This window comes from Knufia obscura, assembly GCF_036327395.1.
Source record: "Knufia obscura strain CCFEE 5817 isolate CBS 148926 chromosome Unknown scaffold_4, whole genome shotgun sequence".
Classification (NCBI taxonomy): domain Eukaryota; kingdom Fungi; phylum Ascomycota; class Eurotiomycetes; order Chaetothyriales; family Trichomeriaceae; genus Knufia; species Knufia obscura.
In genome coordinates, this window is record NW_027042690.1 from 1,400,739 (window position 1) to 1,423,810 (window position 23,072).

Consider the following 23,072-nt stretch of genomic DNA (forward strand, 5'->3'; position numbering starts at 1 on the left):
GACCTGGACCACATGATCCGATATTCCTACACTGATATAGTCCTTCACTTCATACACATGGCTCTTCGGAAATGAAACCCGCTCCGCGTTTTCTTCTTCCATAGCCACATCCCAATATCAATCGGTGCCTTGAACAGTAGATAGATCAGATAGACAAACACCAGTATCGTGTTCCCAACAAAACTCCCCACCCTCTTCGTCCACTTCCACAACCACGGCCTAAACTTCGGTTTCCTGGGTTCCTTGTACGTGTTGGTCAGGCTATGCACAACACAACACGGACATTCAACCGGTACTTGATGTCCCCATTCGTTTTCCGCCTGCCGCGGTAACGCCTTCTCCAGATCCCTCTCCCAACCCGTCGTCCGCTCCATCTCGCGCGTAAGACACTTATTACACGAGAAGATCGAGCTATCCTCCCTACTCGACTCAGACCACGTCTTCAATATATGTTCGTACTTCTTGTTATTGCTCAGTCTCTTCCACTTTTCTTCTTCCAATTCCACCTTGATGTTCCATGGTAGTTTCTTCTTTTTCTGTAGCTTCTGCCGGAAGTAGCCTGGGTCTCGTGGTAATATGCGCTGGCAGTTCTGACAGTACCGTAGGCGCGATTTGTCTATCCAGCCGTGCGCAAGGCGTTGTATCAGTAGGTGTCGCGAGGGGAACTGATCTCCTTTGAAGAATAGCCATGGAGTCCACGGGCTTGCTCGCAGGTGTGGAGAGGTGATTGCTGATGCGGCGAGGGATTTGCAGGTGAGGGCTAGACAGGCTCGATCGATGGCTGGGAGGTGGGATAGGATGAGGCCGTGAAGTTCGGGTGGGAGATTCGCTATGCTTGAGGGGCCGCCGGAGAGGTCTTTCTGCTGTTTTTGATGGTTGAGATCGACCTGTGGAAGATTAGTCTTATTGCGTGCTTCAGTATGCCTCGACTGACATCTTGTGGTATCCTCAAGAACGTGCTGCGCCCTGCCTCATCCATGGGCCATATTCTGTTACCGATTGGACGAGCCATGGCTGCTGCCATGCAGCGAAGTAGGGTAGCTGAGATATCTCGTACATCTGCTGATGATTGTGTGTCGTCGGAAGACATAGGTTCTGCAGGATAATGGTTCGGCCGGTTTGTCTAGGGACACTCTAGTGAGTGCACAATTGCTCAATGGTCGACCATTTCCTGATGATCGCACGTTTGGTAGCACCACTGGGACTTTTTGAAGCGCGGTTGATGAATATGCGCCCTGCTTGGTACAGCCTGGACGTTGGCGAATGGACTATCCTAGAACATCGAGTGTAGATACCGAGTGTAGAAACCTGAATTAACTAACTCATGCATAGATGGCTCAAGCTCATAGCGACCTACACGTGTGAACGTCGGTTAAGGTCAAGACTGTGCAACACTGGCAGAGCAAAGAGCAAATCCAGGCTCTAATTGGCGACGGGTGCTGTGTCGGCTGCATATGACACGAACTCTACCTCTGGCTTGCTCTACACGCGTCACTAGCCATGCAGGTGAGGTATGGAAGCACCCCTCATTGCTCGCTTGGCGATTGGTGGAGCACGTATATCCAGTGCCTTTTCACAGCTCATAGCTACGAGTGTGAAGCGTTCGAATTGTACAAAAGCTGGATGGTAGAAAAGAGAAATCTAAGAAATAGATCCTGCGACCTGATGTATAAACGCTACTGGAACAATCGATAAGACCACACTTGGGGAAATTGCCCTGCCTGGTTAGTGCTCACCGGCCCAACACCACTGCCAATGCACCACGGCCGTGGATAGACTTTGATGATCCGCAGTCAAGCATCGACAAGTGGCAGTCGCTTGCTCCAAGAGTATTCTTAGCTCCTGTATATGAGCTTGAGCATTTGCTTTGAGACCAACCTAGTGCTCCTACTCATTATAACGTGATGTAAACTTGTTCAGCTATCAAGGGTATCATGCTGCGGCGCGCCTTATCCGCGCAGTTTCCTTCTGTGCTCGTCCGTCATCCTTAAGCGTGCCATTTCACAGTCTCTCGTGAGGCGCTATATTGTCGAGACCCTGCGTCGCAGCATCGTAGAACACTGTATGACCAGTCGGTCCTGTATGATGACCGGTGTCGTCTCTAACAGCCGTGCTTGTAGTGGCCGTGCCAGTTGATATTGTGCTAGGTCCGCTGTATGTAGCATTAGGATTGCTAGTCAGAAGAGTATTGCCTGCTGTCCCGTAACCACCCGCACTGCTGGGAGTAGGCGTAATTTCGTCAGTCGCCCTGCTCTCTACTGTGTTCAGCCTGTTGTCACCGTCATAACCACTGTGGTGATGATGCGTAGCTACGACAGCATCCGGAGCGACTGCTGAGCTTCGGCGTCGAGCTGCTGCTGCCGCTGCAGGTCCTGCAATGCCCGAGACAGATTGTCGGTGACCCTGCCCTGTGAGCTGCTTGAATGGATCGCCGGAGAACTCTGCGAAAGCGGTCTTGTTGTCGCGTTGCTCGTATACTTCGGCGGCGCTCATTTGTATGTCTCCGACTCCATCGAGTTGGGTCTCTGTTGTGAAAGTCAGTAATGCAGACGCGACAGGCCCGATATTTACCACGTACTGTTGACTGGTTTGCGACCATAGTACGGATCATCAGTCGGATGGAAGCCAGACTTGGTACTGTCGCTGAACCTTCGAACGTCGGCACCGTTGACGCTGTATTTCCTCTCCCTGTTCAGGAACTCTTTTTCTCTCGTCAGACCAGTCTCGCCGACATTGTGAATCATAGCCGCAGGAATTGGCTTTCGCTGGTAGTATGGATCCATTTTGCCATCCTTGCTCTTCGCAGTCCAGAAATGTCGAACATCACCTCCACCTCGAGAGTACTTGCGCTCCCTGTTGGTAATTTCTTCAGCGGGCGTCAGACCACTGTATCCGACGCCATCGACGAACTCGTCTACTCAGTGTTAGCAGGTCTCAGCGCGTACAATGCGACAACGTACCTGGAACCCGCTTGCGGTCATAGTATGGGTCACCGCCTGCTTTAGACATGATGCTGAACGCTGGTATGTGAGTTGAAGTAAGCTTCGCAAACTAGGGTGTTCAGTGTACGTATTCACACGCGCCCCGAATGTTGCGAGGAATAGACCGTAGGACCGTCATGGCTGCATATATACCGACGTAAGCTCACAAGCCTCGAAGCCAGCTGCACGACGGCCATGCTTCCGGGTAGATGCTGTATGGGAGCCATGCCCAATCCGAGGTGTGGGCGTGACCATTCGGATTCATGATGAGTCGTGCTCAGAGTTGACCCCCCGCCTTTCGTATGTGAGAGATACGAAAGAAGTCTGGATCAGGCGACGAGATCGGCTAGATGCGAACAGGGTTTGTCGCTTGCACTGGAAGCTTTGCCTTTTCGAGACCTGGGAGGCTCGACGATAATTTTAGCGATCCCAGAAGAAGCTGGGGAGCTCAAAGGTTTTGGTTCGACATCATCTGCAACGATTCTTCAACTGCATTTTGTCTCAGTTCATCAGATGACGAGGATTCTTTAATGTACACCTGGTTTCAAGCATTCGAGACTCTGCATCAAACTCGTCCCGGCTGAGGGCCTCATCAGTTGAGGAAACTGTCAAGATGTGATGATATCCCGAGGTCCCGCCAAGCTGGCAGTTTCGAAGAAAAGGGCCGATTGGGAATCCATACCTCCTGCCACTGTCGTCGCTACAACTTTCGGCGTTCGAGATCGGGATAGCTAGTTTCATCGTTTACCATTGAATGTATCATCTAATTCTATAATCACGTCCCTGCTGCCACGTCCGACACCAGGCTAATTTGCAAGAACAATGCCGAAAAGGGTGTACGGGCGGCAAGTCCAAGCGACCAGTCCTCCCATGGTTGCTCTGTCGAATAGACTGCATGCTCAGGCACAGATACAACACAGATCAGGTAGAGACCAAGACTCAAGAAGACGATCTTTTGACGACCCTATATTGAGGACGCCCACAAGGTGCTATGTTACCACGTTTTAGTAGTCAATCGACGATGTGTCAAATCTAACTGATCAATCTTCATCGTCCTCTTCATCACTATCATCCTCGCTACCTTCGTCGTCTTCCTCTTCATCCTCGTTTTCATCACCACCATCCTCGTCCTCGCCAGCCTTCAGACCATAGTCATCCTGGAACCAACTCAATTCGTGTATCTCAGGCTTGAAACCAAGGCTCTCAAGTCCAGTCTTAATTTGCTGCAAGCATGTTAGTCAGTGTTCAAACATAAATTGAAAGAATGATTGTGGACTCACCTCAGCCAAGCCGACCGCACAAGTGCAAAGGATATCCGCCTTGCCGGGCCGGAACACGTCAAACACAACCTTCTCCAGGCTTTCCTTGATCTGGTCAACCGTAACGTCTCTGACCTTTCTAAGCATAACCTGCATGTAGTCCTCCGGCAGACCACGCATCACCTGTCTTACAAAGCTCGCCACAGCAGCGCTGGCAAGACTGGCCTGTTCATTGGCAAACGAAACGACGATAGAACTGATGGCACCCTCCAACATCAACGGGTCAAATGGTGTACTGCCGTCGATGTGCGCCTGGACTACGTCAGTCGCTGCCTTGAGCGCCTTGTATGCGTCTGGGCTGCGGTACACATCGATGTGCATGAAGCCTGATTGGATATCGTAAGACATCGTGGTGCCGTAAGCAAGACCTGTACCTCTTACTGCGGTCCACAATGGCCCTTCCACAGCGTTGAGATAAGACATTGCGACCATCAGAGCTGGCACTTTAGGGTCATCGTAAGAGATTGGGCCACGAGACGTCGAGGACAAATAGCTGCTATCGATGGTTGCCATTGGGACCACGTGCGAAGATTTACCAGGATGCTGACCAGCAACACTGAGTCGATCAAGTCTCCTGCCAAGAGGATTGAGGGGTGGTGGCTTCTCGCGGTCCATATTCAGTTCAGATAGCAGGGTGTTCCAAGACGTTACCGGGTCTTTCAACTTCTCTAGGTCTGACACCACAACAACTCGAAAGTTGCCAAATTCACATAGGCTCTTGCGAAAAGTCTCTAGCTGAGCTATGACTTTATCAGGGTCTGTCTTGAGGAGGCTCTTGATGCGTTTGAGATAAAGAGCCTTGGTCAACGTCGATTTGGCACGTCCAGTGGATTCCGGTGCCAGATGGACCATTAGGTGGCAAGCTGTAAGCATATTATCCCCGCTCCGCTTAGAGTCTGGTACGTCTGAGAGGAGACGGCTATTGATGGCCTGCAGACGCTCAAGATCGAAGATGGAATGGAACAAGAGTTCTCGTATCCACCGGATTGCGTCGTCGTACTTTTCGATCTCGACCTGGAACTCAATGCGCAGGCATTCGGAGTTGCCGAGGCCAGCGGCGGTCTCGATATCGTAGCCTACTGTCTCGCGCTCGAGTTCGACGACGACTTGTTCGAAGGGGATGGTTGTGTCACCGCGTTTGAGAGGAAGATTGAAAAACGCTTCTATGTAGATCGGAATGAGAGGTCGCAGTTCGACGGGAACGTTCTCAGTTGAAATCATGAGATTGACGCGGGCGAAGTTCGAGGGAATGTGTTCGAAGTCGATAAAAAGTGGCATGGACTTGTCGTCGGCTTCTACGATCTTCTGGTACTTGTTGTCTGGTCTGCCTGCTTGCAGGGCTGGTCCAATGCGAGCGGAAGATGTAGTGACGAAATGAATCGTGTCTGTTGGGGGAACTTCGAACTTTGCGAGGACAGAGTGTGGTATCTCCCGGTCGTTCTCGGTCATGGCGTCTTTGAGCTTCTGGCCACGTTTCTCCAGGCCTTCAGGACCTAGCTTCTTTACCTGGTCTTCTACTCTTTGTGCTTCGTCTTTCTTGAACTTCTCTGCCAGCTTTGAGGAGGGCTTGCCGAGAATCGAAATGTGCTTCGCATCGGAGATATATGTTCCGATAAAGTCTTTCCATTGTTGCTCAGTCCAGGCTTTCAAAGTCTTGGTGTAATCGTCAAGAGTTCTCGTGTTAGACTCGAGCGTCGAACCATCACGGTTCCCAAAGAGGTAGTCGGCAATTATGTCATTAACGAAAGCTGTAGCCGTAGTTTCGGACTGGAACTTCACAGTGCGCACCTGCTGATCGAGGCAGTCATGCAGGAAAGTCATATCAAGAGGCTTTTTCATGGCGTCTCCTAGCACTTCGAAGAATCGAGCTTCGACTTCTCGTAATTTGCCAGTCTCGACGCTTGACAATGAGAAGGCGATTTCTGTCTTGGGACGGCTGTCAATGGTGTAATAGACACCGCTAGCTAGTTGCTCCTTCTCAACGATAATGTTGTCCAGAAGTGCTGCAGATGATCCAGCGAGGTACATAAGCACGACTTGTAGAGCAGCCGTTTGCAGAGAATCAGCGCTATTTGGTCCCAAGAAACGAACATCAATTTGACCGAAAGATTCGTCTTCTTCCGGAAAGTCGACAACTTCGATGGTCGATTCTTTGAGAGGTTTGAGCTCTTCTGACTCGATCCAAGGCCGCTTGAAGGGAGATTCAGGGTCTGGAATGTCGTCCATGATAGAAGTCTCAAACTCGGTTAAGGTCTCCAATAGCTCCTCGTGGTTGACCTCGCCGAACAAGGCTAGGCAGAGGTTCTTAGGCTGATACATGTCTCGATGAAATTGTCGTATGCGTTCTGGCGTCAGCACACGAAGCTGCTCCATCATGCCGCCAGTCTCGTATCTGAAGCCGCTACCCTTAGGATACAGAAGCCGTTTACTGCGAAGATCCATAAGTTCCTGAGCTGTGTTTTGCACTCCTTGCATTTCAGAGTAGACAACTCCGGCATCCAGACCCTTCCCGTCGATATGCCATACCTCTGTCAAACATCCTGAGTCCGTGAGAGTCGGCAGAATGACATGTTCCAGATAGACCGGCAGAATCTGTTTGAAGCCTGCCCATCCAGCTGTCTCTAGTGTATATGCTGTGTGGTCTGTTGCGGTCCAGGCATTAGTACCCGAATATGCTCGAGTTGCCAGTTTATCCAGGAAACCCTTGTACTTGTAGGTCTTCGATCCCATGAAACACAGATGCTCAAGCGTGTGGGGCGCGCCAGAGTCATCATGTATCTCCGTAGCTAAAACGAAGAAACCATACAGCTTCGGTCCCTCCTGGTCGACCACGACCACCCGCATCCCAGTCTTTTTGGATTCATACTGGGTGATGCGGTTCGGGCAGTAATCTGGCGTGAACGACTGAAGTGTCGTGAAGTGCGACGATCCACCGTATGAGCCCATCTTGTAGCGTCTAAGCCAGGATTCTTTGGGCAGACGAAGGGTGTTGATTATTGATAGACTGAAATTATGTGTTAGAAACTGGTCATGCAAGTCTGAGCTATGTTGTCTCGAAAATAGTGTCAAGCCAACGCTGATGATGCAAACCAAAGCGCTGACTAGTAGTTTCAGCCGGCGAGCACGACACATTAGAATGCTTAGCGACTTCTGAGGTGATGCGCCACACAAACACTCTTCGAATCAGCTTGGACGGCGATTTAGCCATTGCACCTGACCTACCTTTGGTGACACCGGCCGCTATCAGCCAAGCTTTTCCAGGCTGCAGGAATAGAATGCAGCCTTCAGCTGCTTGCGCGTAGCATTTTGAAGCGGCCTTACGCGCAGTTATCGTGGTGGCAAGCCCTTGAACTGGCGTCTGTGTTCGCACTTACTCAGCGATTGTGCCGTGGCTACGATAATCGGGTGTTATGGCAGGGAAAACGTACCACGTCGAGTATGGGTGAGAAGTAATATAGATCGCAAGAAAGCTGAGGCTCACCTGGGATATGCGAATACAAGCAATCCGTGTCGTCCAGGTCGAAACAAACGACGAGTCGGATGACTTCAGTTGTGCCAAGAGTGGAGTTTTCACGCGTTATGATTGGTCGACAGAGTTTGAGGGTTGATGCATCCAAAAGAATTTCTGGATCGTACAGTATACGAAGACTGCGTGCTTTGCCACGGTAGCAATAATGATTGCCAACAGATGCCAAATAGTGTTAAACTGAGCGCAAAGCCGAGTCACTGCTTGTAGTGCGCGTCGCCTCTGTAGCAGTCTTAGGCCAACGAAGGTTTTGGATACACGTGCTTGATCGGAGATCCTGTCACCCAGAATAAATTTCGGCAGCTTGACAATCGTCTTTATCGGAGTAACTAAGTGAGCAGGTCGCAACGACGCAACCATACTCGAAACATCGGTCTCAATGCGCGGTTCGTGTTGAAGGAAAAACCCATCCACCGGTAGCTCGTTGTATACGCCGTGGTCAGACAGGATGACAGGAGAGTTGGGATCTGGCCCAGTGCTGTCGACCCCAGATAATCACATTCTGACTGAGATCGAACCTAGCACATATAGCGAGCCTTCGTCGACTCTGCCTGACGAGCAGTTCAAAATCCGTTTCGAAATTGATAGGACTATTGAAGAAATTCGGACGCAGCGATGGAAACGCATTGCGCTCCAATTCCCTGACCACATGTTGTCACAGTCTGCACGAGTGTATCAACTACTCGCTCGAGGCCTCTCAGGGGATGAACACCTCCGCACAAACCAATCAAAGGCGACTGATCAGGCGGATGCTGATATATCCTCACTCAGCCTGAATAGCGCCACGCAACCGCTGAAGCTGACCATCTTAGCTGATACGTCCTATGGATCTTGTTGCGTCGACGAGATCGCCGCAGAGCACGTCGAAGCAGACGCCGTGGTTCATTATGGTCGAGCCTGCTTGTCACCTACAGCTCGACTACCAGTTCTGCATATCTATACGCAGAGTGATCTCAAGGAAGCAGACGCTGTAGAGGCGTTTGTCGGGGCTTTTCCTGACCACGATGCCAAAGTCATACTCACAGCCGATATTCCTTACGCTTCTCACGTCCAGCCTGTAGCCAATAACTTGCTTGAGCTAGGCTACACAAACATATTTGCGGCGGACATTGTCCACAATCCATCTTCACTGATACCGAACCGTACCGTTCCGCAAGAAATCTTGGACGATGCAAAACAGCTAAGTGACTGGCACCTCTACCACATCGCCGAGCCGCCGACAGCTCTTCTATTAAACCTGAGCTCTAAGGTCCAAAGCATACGCATCTTTACACCTGACCTCAGTAATTCCACTGGCAATGCACAAGCACAAGAAGCGAACACGTCCATGGTGCTCAGACGTCGGTATGCATTAGTGACATCGATGAACACAGTATCGACCTGGGGTATCCTGATCAACACGCTGAGTGTCAAGAACTACTTGCACGTGGTTGATCACGTCAAAAAGCAAATCGCGGCGGCTGGGAGAAAGTCTTACCTCTTCGTTGTTGGCAAGCTCAATGCGGCGAAGATGGCTAATTTCTCTGAGATCGGCGGCTGGGTCGTGATAGGATGCTGGGAAAGCTCGCTCATAGATAGCAGAGATTTCTACAAGCCTATCTTGACGCCATTTGAGCTTGAGCTTGCATTGGCGAATGACGATAGCAGAATCTGGACGGGAGCTTGGCGGAGTGATTTTGAGGGTGTACTGGAGAATGTACGCACACTTGTTCCAACCACAACAGAGCAAGACGGCAGCGATGAAGGAGAGGCGACTGAGCAAGAAGAGGAGCTTGACATGGATTCGGAGGAGGAATCTGCACCTCCGGAGTTCGATCTTCGGACAGGCAAATATGTTTCGCAGAGCAGACCGATGGGTCGTCCGAAGTCCGGTAGCCGGCAGATCCAAGCCAATGGTACGGGACACTCGAAAGCCTTGACGCGACATGCGAACGGCGACATCATCGCGGTCAACAACGTTGCCTCTCCGGCTGCCGAATTTCTGGCACAAAAACGGACGTGGAAGGGCTTGGGAAGTGACTTTGAGATCAAGTATGAGGACGAAGAGGAGGAAGGTGGTCTTATAGAAGAAGGCAGAACAGGCGTCGCTCGGGGCTACACTGTTGGCGATTCGATCAAGACCTGAATGTACTCTGGTATCAAGCCCCTTATCTTGGGCTTCGGACAACTCCGCAATTCTTCACCTCCGTTTCTTATACTGAAAGTGACTCTGAGATTCACGCACACGCTCACAGCCATGGCCAAACACCTTGTGTTTTATGGTACTATTGTTCATTCTCAGGACATTGACCATGTGGATATTTTGGAGAACACCTTAATATTAACAGGTGAAGGCGGCGTCATAACTGCTTTGGAGCGGGACGTCCCACCAAACCAGCTCGAAGAGAAATTGAAGGCACTCGGTCTGGATACTGGAAATCACGAGCTTCACCAATTGCACCGAGCCGAGTTCCTCATCCCTGGATTTGTCGATACACACAACCATGCACCACAATGGGCACAGAGAGGTCTTGGTCGCGGCCTCCAGATTCTCGATTGGCTGAATCAAATCACGTTCAAGAACGAAGCAAAGTACGCAGACGTCCGATACGCCCGAAAGGCGTACACTCAAGCCGTCAAAGGTTTCCTTAACCAAGGCGTAACGACAGCATCTTACTATGCCTCCCTTCATGGACCCGCCACCAAGGTCCTAGCTGAGATCTGCTTTGCAGAAGGTCAACGAGCTCTGATAGGCAAATGCAACATGGACCGCAACTCACCTTCATTTTATGTCGAACAATCGGCTCAGGAGTCATTGGCCGCTACTAGAGATCTGATCGATGCCATAAAGCAACTCGACCCATCAGTATCCCTCATCAAACCGATTCTGACACCGCGCTTTGCCATCTCATGCACCGATGAGCTGTTGCGTGGTCTCGGGCAGCTCGCGAAGGAAGATACCGACCTACCGATTCAAACACATTTCAACGAAGCACAATCTGAAATCGATACGACGCTCTCACTCTTCCCAGATTTCACGAATGAGGTAGACCTCTACTCACACTTCGGCCTGCTCAACGACCGCACGATCTTAGCGCACTGTTGCCATATGACGCCGTACGAGACCCAGAAATTCAAACAACTCGGCTGCGGTATTGCTCACTGTCCCGTCGCAAATACAACAGTCGGAGGAGGCTTCATGGCAGCTCCGATCCGCGAGTTCTTGGAGCAGGGTATCACCAAGATCGGCCTTGGCACTGATAGTGGTGGCGGGTTCAGCTCGAGTATCCTTGATGCCATGAGGCAGGCTTTCATCGTCTCGAACGCAAAGGAGATGATGACGGGTGGAAAGGATAAGAGCTTGAGCGTTGATGAGTGCTTCTACATGGCTACTTTGGGTGGTGCTAAGGTGTGTGGTCTCGACCACAAGGTCGGAAGCTTTGCTGTCGGCAAAGAGTTCGATGCTTGTCTTGTGCGCACGTGTGAAAGTGGTGGCGAAGGTATGGAATGGGACTTGGATGTACCTCTAGGGGTTATGACACCGATCGAGGCAGGGGACAACCCTAGGACGATCTTCGAGAAGTTCGTGATGAGCGGGGATGATAGGAATATCGCCAGGGTCTGGGTCAAGGGGGGATGTGTGAAGTGAGATCTTCGTTCCATGCAGGGGATCAGATCTGGTGCGGACTTTCGCCGTGCGACGCCAGCACTGGTAAGATTCAGCTGATTGGCACAGTTGCTGGAGGTGCTTGACACGCTTGTGCTGTCCCTGCAGCACTGGTCCAGTCGAATAACGGAAGTTGTCCTCCGAGCGTAGCCGAAAAATCTCCTGCAGTACAGTAGCTCGTGAAGATCTGCGAAACGAAGATCGTATGCAATGGCGGGATTGGATCCCGCCACTGCGTTGCTTGGTTTTCGCCAAGCACTGAGGCTTAAAAAGAAGGATTGAAAAGACGCACTATTTAGCCTCTTTACCAGCCACAACTGAAGTTTGAGAAGCAGGTTTTGGTCTACTCCGCAAACTCGTGCCGGCCTGCTGGGACCGGGATCTAATAAGCATGTGAGTTGCAACCTTGTCATGATCGTCACGGTGTGTAGAGTAGAAAAGTAACGACCATCGTCGATGCTGACCTTGATGGACAAAGGCAGATGAACGAGCCTGTCGTATCGCGTATGTTGCATGACCAGGGTTATTGGTACACACTATTAGCAACCATCGAAACAATGAGCCTGGCACTCATTTCGCCTATTGCCTTACAGGTGCAGGCGAACACGATGGATTGCGGCGGTGCATGGAGAATACCGGTAGCAAGACAGGCCGGTCGCAGAAGTCATCCGATTACCCTGTGTAGAAGGTGGGTCGAAACACATTTCTGCGACGTCACCTGCGGTTACTACCATAGTATCGACCATGAAACCGGTACTGTGGTAGATCTGAGAGTTTCGAAGGACGAGGCGGAACGTGTCAGCAATTCTAGGATCGACAAAAGTGTATCGTAACAGGAAGCGTGTGCTCAAGCCAAGCGTCGAGATGATCTAATTGCATAGCAGGGATATCCTGGTGATGAGAGCAGCTCCCTGCAGAAGGACTTGTGCTAGGGTCATTATTGCGGCTGACGTAGTTTCGTCACAGAACGGCTGGAGGCGCTTGATCTTCATTACTTGTCTTGCCAGCTCGGGATAGAGTACGAAGTTGGTTTCTTGATGGATTATGGTCCGGCTCACGAGTCAACCCGAATAATGCTCGTGTGGTCTGCAACGATCAGCTCAGAACGTGTCAAGCCTAGAAGTGGGGTGTACATTTGCTCTGGTCGTGGTGCTGTTGTGCTCGAACATAATTGTTGCAACGATAAACCATATCAGCACGGTACGTGTGACCAGACATGGAGCATCGCAAAAGTTGGGTCTGTAGCCAATCCTTGCAAAATGGCCACTGTTGCCATGTTGCTGTATATGTTGTCGTCGACTTGACAATGTACTGTAGCATGACTGGGAAATGAAACTTTGGTACTCCAGCGAGCCACAAGTCGCAGAAGGTAGATCCATGTTTCACGTACGTACAAGCATCTTGCCAGTTCGAGCCATCTGTTGCTAGCAAGCAAACACAAACGGTGGCAGCTGACGCCACACACATGTCATCCCAGAACAACAATGGACGTCCGGTCAGTTGATTCTCATTGGTCGGAGGTTGATCAAGATGTCGCGCCCTTGTCACGCGTACTGAAATAGCTCAGCCACTAACCACGAAATTCGCCAGTGATCAGAGATCGTGCCTGACCTCAGGCCACCGGCATGCATAGCAACGAGGATGCCGAAGGGTGCCCATATGGTAACGTGGGCTGTCATCCAGCGGCCCGCTGGACGCCAGGGAGAATTTATCTCGCAGCTGAAAGGTGAAGCGAACCAGTCGATCATAGGTGATGGGCACATCGCTTCGGAGTGGTCGCAAAGGCAGACAAGCTGGGGGGGGCCCGACCAGCCACCGATGACATCGGCCCTTGGCGTGGAAAGAGGCACAGTACTGCAAGTGCGTCAAGCATGAAGTAAGACCAGGCTGCATCGAAGCCCTTGACCTTTGCATTCTTTCATCCATACTGTGGTCCCTTTTCCTTGCTGTGAGGGCTTGGTTGGAGCAGCTTCAGCAGAGTAGGTCAATTTTCCGTCTCAAGCAGAACAGACGGGGCTGGTACATGATGATAACGAGTAGAGTACAGTAGACGAATGAGACGCTACTTGGGCACAGGAATACTCGGAGGACTCGCCATTTGTGATTGGCGAAGGGTGACGAAGCTGTCTTTCAATTCAGGCCATTTGAATGGCGCTTAGCTGATCCGAGGTGCTTTGGTGTCTGGAGCAGCACCCTCTAGTGCCTGTGGCTGTGGCCCACATGGCCTCTTCGGCTTTAGCCCGCTTTTTCTAGCTCAGCCGTGGCGCTCATAGCCCCAAGCATGCCCCATCCCTCCGACTTTGCGTTTCTTGTGTCTGTTCTTTGCTTGCGACTGCCAAACTAGCACTAAGTTAATCGGCAACTGTTCCCAAGAAACTGCATTGCTGCGTAGCTTAGCGTTACTTTGTCTACAACGTTTTACACTGAGTGCTGGCCACTGCGCTTCTTTGCTATCTTCACGACTCTTAAGAACAATTACACTGCTGCAGCGCCGCACAGTGCGAAATCGAGCCACACCAATCGCCATTTCTCACCAATAATAATATCGGTCCGTCCTCGAACGAGCGCTCTGAAATTCAGCATTTTTACCTCGAAGTGACTGCGCATCTGCAACAGCGCACGTCCTCGACATCACAGCACTCTTCAACGTTCAGCAGTGGTGCTCGCGCAGTACTTAAGTTGTGGCGCAGTTCTACCTCAACACGCCCGACGTTGGCTGTTGTTTCCAACCGTAAGAGCGCTGCAGCGTAATTCGTGATCGAAGGAGGCTGCATACATGGCCGTTTGGATGCGATCGTGACGTTTGCGGCAAGCGAAGGAACAGGAATACCCGCGAAAGCTACCACGGAGAACGTTTGTTGTTTGTGGCTAGTTGAGGCTCCTCGAAAGGACTTCTGTTCCGCCTGTCAGCCACATCCATTCTGTGGTACTACAGAAGGTATGGGATAAAACTCTCGTTCTTGCGACACCCTCTCGAAACTCTTCTGCGACATGCGATTTGTTTGCTGCAGTTCAGGCTGTTTGTATGACAATTCCAGTCATGTTGCAACACAAAGTCCAGATATCATACGAACCGACGCATACTCCAATTCCTGCATACCATTGCCTAACCCACAAATATGTTGTTTTGGAACCGTGATGCTGACGAGTCTTTACCAGTGCGAGTTCAGGTCATTTAACCCCGGAGACTTTTGATGGCCGAACAAGGCACATCTTCTCCCTTGGGTCATTCACAACTTTCTCAACCCAGCTCAATTAGATCCACAAAAATCAGCCACGGTTTTGAAGAATCAGGCCGCCCTGGTAAGCGGCCTCGCTTACAGAGTCCTCTGCGGATGACGGCTGCTGCCGCACATGCTGAGGAGGGCCAGCAAAAATCACCAGCTGCTTCACTCTTGCAGAGTCCAAATCCTCAGGCAAAGGCTCTCGGAGCCTTGATGGGCGTACCGCAAAATGCCACAAGTCCAGCAAGCGAGGCCTCGGCACGAAGCGCCAAAAACAACCCAGCAACGACCATGAGCCACGGCATGTCTATGGTTGCTGATATCATGCAAAGTCCAGCACCCGTATCGGGAGAAAGCAATGCTCAAACTAGCCCCGTGACTAGTGTAGGCACAATCGGAAGTGCTCTTGGTCCGTCCGGCGCGGGAACTGCAGTTGCCAGCCCCCAGCCTATGGAGGGCACAGCAAGAGTAGCTAATGACCCAGTGTCTCCACAGGACCCGAACAAGGCTATGTCGTATCCCAATCCGTTTTTGCAACCACAAAGCGGTCAAGGGGCCCGGGGTATGAGTCTGCCAGGCTCATCGACAAGGCAAGGTACTAAGTCACCTTCGAGCAACAAAAAACACAGATGTCCGTATTGCTCGACCGAGTTTACGCGCCATCATAATCTCAAGAGTCATTTACTGACGCACAGCCAAGAAAAGCCATACGTTTGTTCGACATGCAACTCTAGATTCCGACGATTGCATGACCTCAAACGACATACCAAGCTGCATACCGGTGAGAGACCACACGTGTGTCCTAAATGCAATCGCAAATTTGCTCGCGGTGACGCACTCGCTCGTCATAACAAGGGACCGGGAGGATGTGCTGGCAGGCGGTCTAGTATAGGCAGTTTCGGAGACGAAGACGCCGAGGGTGACGAGACAATGGAAGGGGTGGTCTATAATGAGCCCGAGACGATGGAAGACGAGGAAGGTGGGATGCGTGGGACGCCTCAGATTCGGAGGCAAGCACCATCTGGAGACGAATCGATGGATAATTCGGCGAATTACCGGATGCATAGCACGTATCCGCCTATACAAGGACGACCTCCAGGGTCTTTCCCGCCTCCTGGTTATGGCTCTTCCAACGCTCAGCACGGGTCACAGCCGTACGCTGGAGGCTCTGCTTCGAACATGAGGCCAGGAGGCCAGGTCTTCAATCAAAACCCGATGACGGAAAGTCCGACGCCGATATCCCCAGCTCAACGGCAGAATACCGGAACTATTGACAGCATTAGCAGGCATCGATCGCCAAGCAACCCCCAGTACGCGCAACCTTATCCTCCTCGCGGTATAGGTGGGTCAAGCTCGTTGACAGTCCCACCGCATGGTCCTCAACTTCCCCCCCGCACGGCCTAAATCCTCCGGACCCGAGGTTTACTCTACCAAGCCAAGCAGGTCCGACACATCCGCCAACTCAACCCAGTGGCCCACCGACACATATGGGGAGCGGGCCACTATCGTCAGCCAGTAACAGTTCCAGTCATGGCTTCTCTGCACATGGTAGTGGTGAAGGCTCTAAGGGCGCCTTTCCCACCAACGAAGAACGTCTCTGGGCTGTGGTTAGAAGCATGGAACAACAAATGGGCATGATGCGTGAAACGATTGAAGGACTGCGCGCAGAACTTGGAAACCTCAAACAGGCAGTCGAACAGCAGCAACATCGAGCATGACTATATAATTAATGCCACTAAGAAGTGTGTTGCTCGTGTGGCCGACGTCAGCTGGACCGTTTACTGTACCATGATGTCGCAGCGAAACACAAGTTTTGGGCGTTGGCCGCAGTGAATTGACACAGGATAACTGGGGGTACTCGAAGTATATGAGTATCTTTATCACCAAAGTTGATGACGGGTAGTGGAACGACTCACAAGCGTGGTAGGTCAAAAGCATAGGGGACTCTGTAACACCATCCATTCGTTCTCAATGACACAGAACACAAAACGCACACAGAGATGAAGTACGGAACACGAGCATTGGAAGTCTACACTGTATAGTCTCATACAATATACCCCGACAATAATGGTCCTATGGGGTCCAAATGTATTATCAAGATTGTGAACTATTTTGACCTTACTGTTGATCCTTGATGCCTCGAAACACACATGCGTGCGGGCATTGCCGCCAAAACTAACATGTTTTTGCGGAAAGGAGTCGAGTTTGTCAGTGACACTTGGGGAATTAATAGAAAGGATAACTCAATGATGACCTCCTGACTTCAAGCCAGGTAATAACATCGTCGCGTGGCCGCAAAGTATTGCTGGCACCACCTAAAGTTTGAGTCTAATCACTACATTCTTGTGGTCAGCGACTAAATCGAGTGGTTGGATCATGACTAATCTCATCGTGCCGGGGCGTCGCTGAAGCGGCCAGAACAATCGGACATCATCTTAACTTCCTCTAACAACATCTCGCTAGGATGGTGCGTTACTACCTTCAGCGACAATTTAGCGCCACCTCCGGAGGTTGTGGTTTCTGCAGCTGGTGGTAGGAGTAGCTCGATGGGCTCGGTTACAATGTCCTGGGGGAACCCAAGCACTGAGGCGCAACAACACATAGAGAAGTGGACGAACAGTAGACCCCCTTCCCGTAAGGTGACGACTATCCCTTAGCAAACACCACCTACAGCCGTGGCCGTGATATGGTGCGATAACATTAAGCCTGATTGAGATACACGTACTGAAGCCTGAACGGACAGTGTAAGTCTCAAATAGCAAGTAGAAGCAGATGGCCTGGAAATAGAGGAGGCTGGTCGTTTCGGTTGTCGGAAAGCACAGCAGACGCAAAGATGCACAAAAGGGATGCACAATTTGTGTAGGAGTATGCTTGGAGGCATCGATTTGTGTATGAACTTATGCATTACGGCCGCCCACTCTGACACTCAGCGCAGAAGTGCATAGCTAGATCGCATAAATGCATGCCAAGCGTTTGTGCAAGCATGCGTGAGATGCGCGAAAAGCTCGCCGAAGTGCAATTTCGAAATTTGGCAGTCGCGACCCGCGTCACGCGTGAGCCCAGCCACAGCTAGACACTTTACGCGTCGGAAGTCACATCGTCGGCTATTGAACTTGAGTTGCATCCTCCGACCATCGCAGCTTCCATCCCACGCATCGTACAACACAACCAAAAGCAGCAACCACAGTCCTGACTCGCGATGGCTCCTTCCGTGCTTGGGAAAAGAACCAGAAATTCTGAGGAAGGTACGACTCGATCGCTCCTTCCTAATTTTGAAAATCGTACTGATTGTTCATTCACAGTCGCGTCTGCTCAACCACCACGAAAGCGAGTGACCAGAAGCTCAACACCACGGATTTTCGAAGATGCAGAGGCCTCACAACCTGCTGAGCTGCATAATGCTGCATCGACAAGAGCTCGTGCAGCTCGACCTCAGAGGACGAAATGCTCCATCCTGAAATCGAAGGTTCAGAAGCGCGTCGAACTAGACATCGAACTCCCAGACGCGCCTACATCTGCACCAGCTGAGCAAGATGAGAACTGCCCTCCAACATACACACCCGTCTCAACTCCATCAGCGAACAGGTTCGAGAATGTTCTCGACAGCACGCCGAGTACGCCGAAACACAGAGTACGCGTGTTAGGAGGTCTTCTGACGCCGCGAACTCCGAGAACTATCGATGCGATAAGCCCTCGGAAACAAAACGTCTACGCACAAGCAAGACAGCTATTCACTCAATCTGCAGCTCCGGCGAAACTCATTGGCCGCGAGTCCGAGAGAGAACAGGTCAGAACTTTCATCGAGAGTGCAAAGGCAACCCAATGCGGAGGATGCACATACATCAGTGGACCGCCAGGGACAGGAAAGAGTGCACTTGTGCATGAGGTTCTCCAGGACTTCGAGCATGATTCGCAAATACAGATCTCGATCGTCAATTGTGTGAGCTTGAGAACTGCTACAGAAGTCTACGGCAAGCTGGTCGAAGATCTGTGCCCGAAAGCATCCGCGAACAAGACGTCCGCAGAAAATCAGCTGCGAAAACTGTTTACGAGCAAGTCCGGGAAGACGACCCATGTGGTGATGCTCGATGAGATTGATAGTCTTGTGGATGCTGAGTGCGAGATTCTTTACAACATTTTCGAATGGGCCATGCATCCATCATCATCCCTAACATTGATCGGTATCGCGAATGCTCTCGATCTGACCGACAGGTTCCTGCCACGACTTAAGTCAAAAGGTCTAAAGCCCCGACTGCTTCCGTTCCTGCCATACACAGCACAACAGATCTCGAAAATCATCTCAGACAAGCTCAGAACACTTCTGCCAAAGGACAACACAGCCGCAGCGGACTATGTGCCGTGCCTTCATCCAGCGGCGATCCAGCTCTGCGGCAAGAAGATCGCCTCGCAGACAGGAGACCTCAGGAAAGCCTTCAACCTTGTACGGCGAGCTATTGACCAGGTTGAAAAAGACAATATCGCGAAACAAGCACAAAGCAGCCCTTCCAAAAATCCACTGGCAGAGCTCACCAACGCCTCCATCGTCTCTTCACCACAATTGTCATACATAACAGCGCAATTAAGCTTCACAGCAGAATCTGCGCCTCGGGCGACGATTGCGCATGTGGCTAGGCTAGCGTCAAGCATATTCAACAACGGTACAATATCTCGACTCTCCGGCCTCAACCTGCAACAAAAAGCTGTTCTGTGCTCGATAGTAAACAAGGAGACACGAAGACAAGAACGGAATCCGTTCATGACACCTACCAAGTCCTCCAATAAGGCACCGTCGGTAGCAGAGCTCTTCACAAAATACACTTCGCTTTGCAAAAGAGATGATGGTCTCCTCCAGCCACTGAAGGATACAGAGTTTCGAGATGTGGTTGCAAGCTTGGAAACGCTAGGCCTAGTACACGAGTCCAAAGCACGGTCTTCAAGCATTTTGACGCCAAGCTCATCATCGAGGAGTGGAAGAAACAACGATGAAAGATTAATTGTTAGTGCTGTTGCAGAAAAGGAGATGCGCGAAAGCTTGAACGGGGCTGGGGCCGATTTGTTACGAAGATTACTTGATGAGCAATGAGACGGCCTTGTTGAACGAGGTTTTGTATCGAGTTTTGTACATGAAGGGAGGCATTTGTCCAACTTTGGTTTGGCTTTCTGATAGCGTTCCATTACGAGCGGGGTTTTGTCGTACACGGTACGAAATCCTCCTACTTGTTCATTATTAGACAGGATAGCAACGAAAAGTATTTTCCTGATCACAAAACGAGCATGATGGTGATTGCGTAACTTGACAACCCACAGAGCCATGACAACCACAACCTATCCATATGTTGGGTCAGAGAAGAGCACACCGCCAATGAGAGTGGCAGGCTCTTGAAGTAGCGGCTCACATAACAAGCTTTTTAGTGATTGCTTATCCGGGCTATCGGTTTGGGGCCACGCGTACTCTAAGCCGCGAAAAGCCCCGAGTGGGTATCTCCAACGATAATCCGAGCCCAGCCTTCGAGTGGTGAAGCGGATGCAACACGAGCTGACTGTTCACGGGCCGCGAAGAGGCATATACTTTCGCTATGGGGCTTTATCGTTACTCATATAGCTTACAGGCATCAGTATGTTCCTCTTCGCCCATGACTACTTTTCGGCCTTCCTCTGCGACACCTAGAAAGAGTCGCGCTTTCCACCCCGCATTCTGCCTTAAATGGCCGACAGTGAACCTCATCTCCGCGAACAGCACGCAAGCGATAAGTACGGCACCAAGCTAGTCGAGAAAGCCGGTTCATGGCAAGAAAAGGCGCAGAACCTAGTGGGCAAGAGCGACGATGAGAAAAAACAGCCCTCAGGCGGCTACGACGCAACTCCCGTCCCTGGAGCACCACCAGGATACACAATAAGGATCACCTTCCATCGAGCAGAGAACTTACCTTTCACGGACTTTCCGAGCTTCTCGACAGATGCCTATATCCATGCAACTCTCAGGACCAGTCTGCCGAAAAGACACAAGCAGGATCCGGATATGTTCCTGCGCACACCAACCATCCATCGAAACACGAATCCCAGATGGGAGACGCAGTGGGTGATCGCGCATGTGCCTGCTTCGGGATTTCACCTGAAGTGCAGGCTCTACGATGAGGACCCGGCCGATCATGACGATCGACTGGGCAATGCCCACGTGAACGTACACGGCATATCAGAGGGATGGCAAGGGTTCAAAGAACAGCGTTTTGACCTGAAAAAGCGCATGGCCAGCAAGAGAGCATACACATTCAGAGGTGCCGCACATCTAATCAGCAAAGTCAAAATGAGTGCCCACTTGTACATCAGTGTTGAGAACTTGGGTCGAAGCCCAGGTGAATCTGGTGGGAGATGTTTTACTGTTGCACCTCTTTCTTGGTCGCGGCATCATTCTCCTCTGATTGGACGTATTGCAGGCACAAAAGACCGCGAGGAGTCCAAGAATGGCAAGAAAAGTGTTGAAAGGTACAACTTTCAGGCTGTTCAGATGCAACTGCGAGGTCCGGTCCCGGCTGCTATGTACCATCGCTACGTTGAGTTCAAGCCTTTCATCGCTGGCATGTTCACGGACGTCACCCTACGTGGTCGCATATTGAATAGAGCTCTGCATCATCAACATTCCAGGGTCTACAATTATGACACCTCAACTGTCTACGGTATATTCGAGAAGCCTTGCATCGAAATGACAAAGCAACTTCTCGAATTTTGTCATTACGACCAAGGTGGCAGAATCTACACCTACGTGCTCAGCCTGGATGGATTATGGCGCTTCACAGAGACTGGCAAAGAATTTGGCATTGATATGCTGAGCAAGCACACCATGCACAGCGATGTGAGCATCTATATTGCTTTCAGCGGCGAGTTTTTCATCAGACGGCTCAAACACCCGCACCGTCAGCGTCGTCAGAGTCAGGGTGGGGGCTCTGATAGTCATCACGATCCCATCGGCGATATCGAACCCCCTGCCAGTGATCCTGAGAACGATGATGACCACAAAGATCAGCATAAACACGAAGACATACCCAAGGATCCCGCATACTACGAACTCATCATCGACAACGACAGCGGCACATACCGACCCAATGCAGGTCTCCTTCCCCTGTTGAAGGAATACATGTCACAGAACTTCCCTGGTCTTCGCGTGGCAACGCTAGACTCTCAGAAAGACGCAGAAAGGATGAAGAAGCTCAAGAAGGAACAAACCGACAGGAAGGAGCACTCTGGCAAGAAAATAACCTACCTACAAAACTCTAGTATGAGCAGTATCAGCTCAAGCGATGCAGAAGAGCTAGATGCCAGAGCCGAAGGTCATGAACGACCACATGGCCACAAGAAGCAGATGGCCAAATTACAGGCTTACCACAAGAACAGCAAGGACAAGGGCCCCGATCCTACTCCTCATGAAAATGGGTTGCTACAGCCCAATGGTAGACCCATGATGGATCGAGCGCTGCCGTCCGAACCTGACTCGCGGGATCTCCAATCCAGTGTCAGTGCTGGCTCCGAACCATCACACCAAAGTGAGCGGCAACGAGAGGAAGGCGTAGAAAATGGTCGGACACGAGACGATAGTGGTTACGCGAACAAGGAGTTACCGATTCTGCTGAAGAAGGATGAAAATGGGCATATACCAAGACCCCAGCAATATGGGAACGACGGCCAAAGACTGCAGCCACAGCCCGAGAACGGGGAGCAGAGGCTGAACAAGCCCAATGGAGAGGTTTACAACTCTCCTAGTGGTACGACTTATGGCGAGCCCGAGACGGGAGACCATAAACCTGCGGGTGGCATCTTGTATGGCACGATCTTCAGTACCGCCGGGGTTGAGAAAGGATGCCCGCTGGCAATAGGAGACAAGGACCAAAGAGAGAACAAGAAGGAGAGATGCATGGTTAATGATGGATTCAACGTGGTATGAGCGATGAATTATGGCCGAGGGAGGAGCGCCTAAGCGGAGGATATTTGTTTTACTTGATACCCTGATGAATCATGACTACTATGCTTTGCTTCAAACATCGGTGCCACTTGTATATGCCCTCAACCATCATCTTCGCGTGCTATTCTTTGCGTCCTCGCGTGACCATCTTGGTTGCCACCTCTAGGCAAGTGAAGGTTGCGCAAGCACTAGATCTACGCTAAGATCGTGCTTACCTAACGATTTCGTCCAATCACAACCACGGATCTCGCAGCACTTTCCAGAAACAGCAAGAACGATCGAGCCATTTCTCGTTGCCACCAATCACTTTCGAGAAGAATCTGGAAACTACAGGTTGGTTGATTTTCGATCAGCACGACTTACACAATCAGATCTTTGCCTGGCACCTTCCACGGAAAGAACCAAGATGTATATAATGTCCT

General features: G+C 51.0%; 8 protein-coding genes across 8 annotated transcripts; 5 read left to right on the forward strand and 3 right to left on the reverse strand.

Moving 5' to 3' along the window:
- Nucleotides 1-44: 44 nt before the first annotated feature.
- Nucleotides 45-1,012, reverse strand: PMZ80_004467 (uncharacterized protein; the record flags this gene model as incomplete). Its single annotated transcript, XM_064872892.1, has 2 exons — nucleotides 45-887; nucleotides 935-1,012. 2 exons carry the CDS (start codon nucleotides 1,010-1,012, stop codon nucleotides 45-47), a joined length of 921 nt encoding a protein of 306 aa, XP_064731550.1.
- A 989-nt stretch (nucleotides 1,013-2,001) lies between these two features.
- Nucleotides 2,002-3,009, reverse strand: PMZ80_004468 (uncharacterized protein; the record flags this gene model as incomplete). The annotated part of the gene is made up of 3 exons (XM_064872893.1): nucleotides 2,002-2,525; nucleotides 2,579-2,914; nucleotides 2,961-3,009. The coding sequence occupies 3 exons, from the start codon at nucleotides 3,007-3,009 to the stop codon at nucleotides 2,002-2,004; spliced, it is 909 nt and encodes a 302-aa protein (XP_064731551.1).
- Nucleotides 3,010-4,021: 1,012 nt separating this feature from the next.
- PMZ80_004469 (uncharacterized protein) lies at nucleotides 4,022-7,246 on the reverse strand (the record flags this gene model as incomplete). The annotated part of the gene is made up of 2 exons (XM_064872894.1): nucleotides 4,022-4,204; nucleotides 4,262-7,246. 2 exons carry the CDS (start codon nucleotides 7,244-7,246, stop codon nucleotides 4,022-4,024), a joined length of 3,168 nt encoding a protein of 1,055 aa, XP_064731552.1.
- Nucleotides 7,247-8,274: 1,028 nt separating this feature from the next.
- Nucleotides 8,275-9,951, forward strand: DPH2 (Diphthamide biosynthesis protein 2; the record flags this gene model as incomplete). The annotated part of the gene is made up of 1 exon (XM_064872895.1): nucleotides 8,275-9,951. One exon carries the CDS (start codon nucleotides 8,275-8,277, stop codon nucleotides 9,949-9,951), a length of 1,677 nt encoding a protein of 558 aa, XP_064731553.1.
- A 111-nt stretch (nucleotides 9,952-10,062) lies between these two features.
- On the forward strand, nucleotides 10,063-11,454 carry PMZ80_004471 (uncharacterized protein; the record flags this gene model as incomplete). Its single annotated transcript, XM_064872896.1, has 1 exon — nucleotides 10,063-11,454. The coding sequence occupies one exon, from the start codon at nucleotides 10,063-10,065 to the stop codon at nucleotides 11,452-11,454; it is 1,392 nt and encodes a 463-aa protein (XP_064731554.1).
- A 3,353-nt stretch (nucleotides 11,455-14,807) lies between these two features.
- On the forward strand, nucleotides 14,808-16,100 carry PMZ80_004472 (uncharacterized protein; the record flags this gene model as incomplete). The annotated part of the gene is made up of 1 exon (XM_064872897.1): nucleotides 14,808-16,100. The coding sequence occupies one exon, from the start codon at nucleotides 14,808-14,810 to the stop codon at nucleotides 16,098-16,100; it is 1,293 nt and encodes a 430-aa protein (XP_064731555.1).
- Nucleotides 16,101-17,895: 1,795 nt separating this feature from the next.
- On the forward strand, nucleotides 17,896-19,779 carry CDC6 (AAA ATPase; the record flags this gene model as incomplete). Its single annotated transcript, XM_064872898.1, has 2 exons — nucleotides 17,896-17,941; nucleotides 17,999-19,779. The coding sequence occupies 2 exons, from the start codon at nucleotides 17,896-17,898 to the stop codon at nucleotides 19,777-19,779; spliced, it is 1,827 nt and encodes a 608-aa protein (XP_064731556.1).
- A 621-nt stretch (nucleotides 19,780-20,400) lies between these two features.
- PMZ80_004474 (uncharacterized protein) lies at nucleotides 20,401-22,632 on the forward strand (the record flags this gene model as incomplete). Its single annotated transcript, XM_064872899.1, has 1 exon — nucleotides 20,401-22,632. The coding sequence occupies one exon, from the start codon at nucleotides 20,401-20,403 to the stop codon at nucleotides 22,630-22,632; it is 2,232 nt and encodes a 743-aa protein (XP_064731557.1).
- Between the last annotated feature and the right edge of the window lie 440 nt (nucleotides 22,633-23,072).